The sequence below is a fragment of the Nanorana parkeri genome, unplaced genomic scaffold, assembly GCF_000935625.1.
Source record: "Nanorana parkeri isolate BGI_ZX_2015 unplaced genomic scaffold, ASM93562v1 scaffold616, whole genome shotgun sequence".
In the NCBI taxonomy this organism is placed as follows: domain Eukaryota; kingdom Metazoa; phylum Chordata; class Amphibia; order Anura; family Dicroglossidae; genus Nanorana; species Nanorana parkeri.
Genome location: NW_017306884.1, coordinates 658,200 through 660,048, shown reverse-complemented (window position 1 = coordinate 660,048; position 1,849 = coordinate 658,200). Strand labels below are relative to the sequence as shown.

At 44.6% G+C, this 1,849-nt stretch overlaps 1 protein-coding gene across 2 annotated transcripts in view; it reads right to left on the bottom strand.

The window, feature by feature from the left end:
• The window catches only part of KIAA0895 (KIAA0895 ortholog), a 20,248-nt gene that overhangs the window by 14,647 nt on the left and 3,752 nt on the right, over positions 1–1,849 (bottom strand). For both annotated transcript variants that reach the window (XM_018562942.1, XM_018562941.1), the window contains exon 2: positions 800–1,464. In XM_018562942.1, coding sequence (XP_018418444.1) covers positions 800–1,464 — 665 coding nt within the window. The remainder of the gene's footprint in view (positions 1–799; positions 1,465–1,849) is intronic.

The following is a 1,849-nucleotide window of genomic DNA, read 5'->3' as shown; positions in this document are numbered from 1 at the left end:
CAGTCTCTGCGCCGGGAGTGTCGGATGAACGGATGATCCGACACTCTCGGCGCAGAGATGGGAGGCCCGCTGGCTGCTGGGTACCGACCTGGCGCTGGGACTGTGCTGGGCCCCCTAGAGGCCGGAGGCCCTGGTGCGTCCGCACCACCTGCACCGGCGGTAGTTCCGCCACTGAATAGTTCTATTTTGGGTCACAAGAGGACATTTACTGATGTCCTCCTGTGACCCAAAGTCAGCATATGCCCATTATATGCTGACAGCGCAGAGCTACCCTGCGGCTAGGAAAGATCCCAACAATATTGTTGGGATCCACCCCACTGTCTGATTGACAGCTGGCTCTGCCTCTCTAGAGCCAGAGCCAGCTGTGCCCGCCCCCTGCCCTGTCTGTCCCTTCAATGAGCTCTAGAGGAACAGAGAGGGAAGGGGAGAATCCCTGTGGGGAGCGGTGAATGACAGTCACCACGCTCTGCAGGGAGAAGTCGTGAGCCGAGTGATCAGTGGTTTGTGATCGCTCATTTCTCGAGCTATAGATCCGGCGTGTGGCAACTGCAGTGTCACACGATGGCTCAAACTATTGGGTATATGTTACTTTCTCAATAGTTCTCCTTTAATAATGCAAATACACCAAAATATAAAACTAGAAAAATGTTTTAGATGCGGTTCCACTTTTTCAATATTTTTTGTGGTCATCTACTGATTTATCATTTTAAAATGTTTTCTAGCGTTGTCATTTATATTACGTTTGTGCTGTTTTGTTAATATAAATACTGTATATGGATTTATATAAAGTGATTCATACCTGTTTAAGGAATCTGTCTGAGGCATGGCTGTGTCTAGCTAACACATTTGGCAGTGCAGGATTGGCATACTCAAACTGAGGGTTGTAAGTAAATGCTGACTTGAAAAACTTGATCTTTTCCTTATCAACATTTGTAGGCTTTATAGCATTTAAAATGCAAAACTTCTTCCCTGGGAGGTCATCTTTTGGGAGAGATTTGGGCACCCGTGTGTCCTTTCCTGTAGATAACACTTGCTTTCTTTTGGCTTTGGGTTTAGGCCGATGTGTGAACCCAATGATATTTCCGGACACAGTAATACTTGAACATTTTTGGGTCACTGCTCTTGTTCTGGAGATAAACGTTGACATGTTCCTCCGGGCACATAACCAGGCATTGTTTTGTGAAGAAGCACTGACTTTGTGGTACTCCTTGCTGCGTGTACTTATCACTCTGCTCCCCTTCCTTCTTTTTTTGCTATGGCTTAGCAGTGGATCTTTCTGAACCTGTTTCTTTTCTTCTTGACTTTGAAGAAGAACGTTATAGCTGCTTGTTCCAGTTGTGAATGTATCTCGCAAAACAGTCATAGACAGAACCTGTGCATCTTTTATCTTCTCTCGGGCTAGCCCCTTTTCAACATTCAGGACTGATTTTCTGGAAAGTTCTTTTTTAGGCCAATGAAGTGTCTCTAAAATAAACATAGAGAGAGCATATGCAGTGATTAAGTATATCAAGTGTACCCGTCACCTGCAAACACTTGACTTTTGCATGAGTATGAATATCAGAAAAGCGGCTAAATGCACATTTAAAATACATGTAAGGGAACTGTTCTACCCGTCAATGGATCTGTAATTATATGAAGCCAACTTTGTAATTGCGACACCCATGCCAGTCAGCACTGTCTAACCCCCATCAGACCCAGAACCTCCACTGCAACAGCAGCACAGCTTGGTCAAGGTCACTGAGTCAACTCAAAACACATACACAGATTTCTGATTGGACAATGCAGGACCAGAAGTACACTGATTAGATCTCTTTTCTCTCATTAACATGTTTACTGTCAGTATATATAT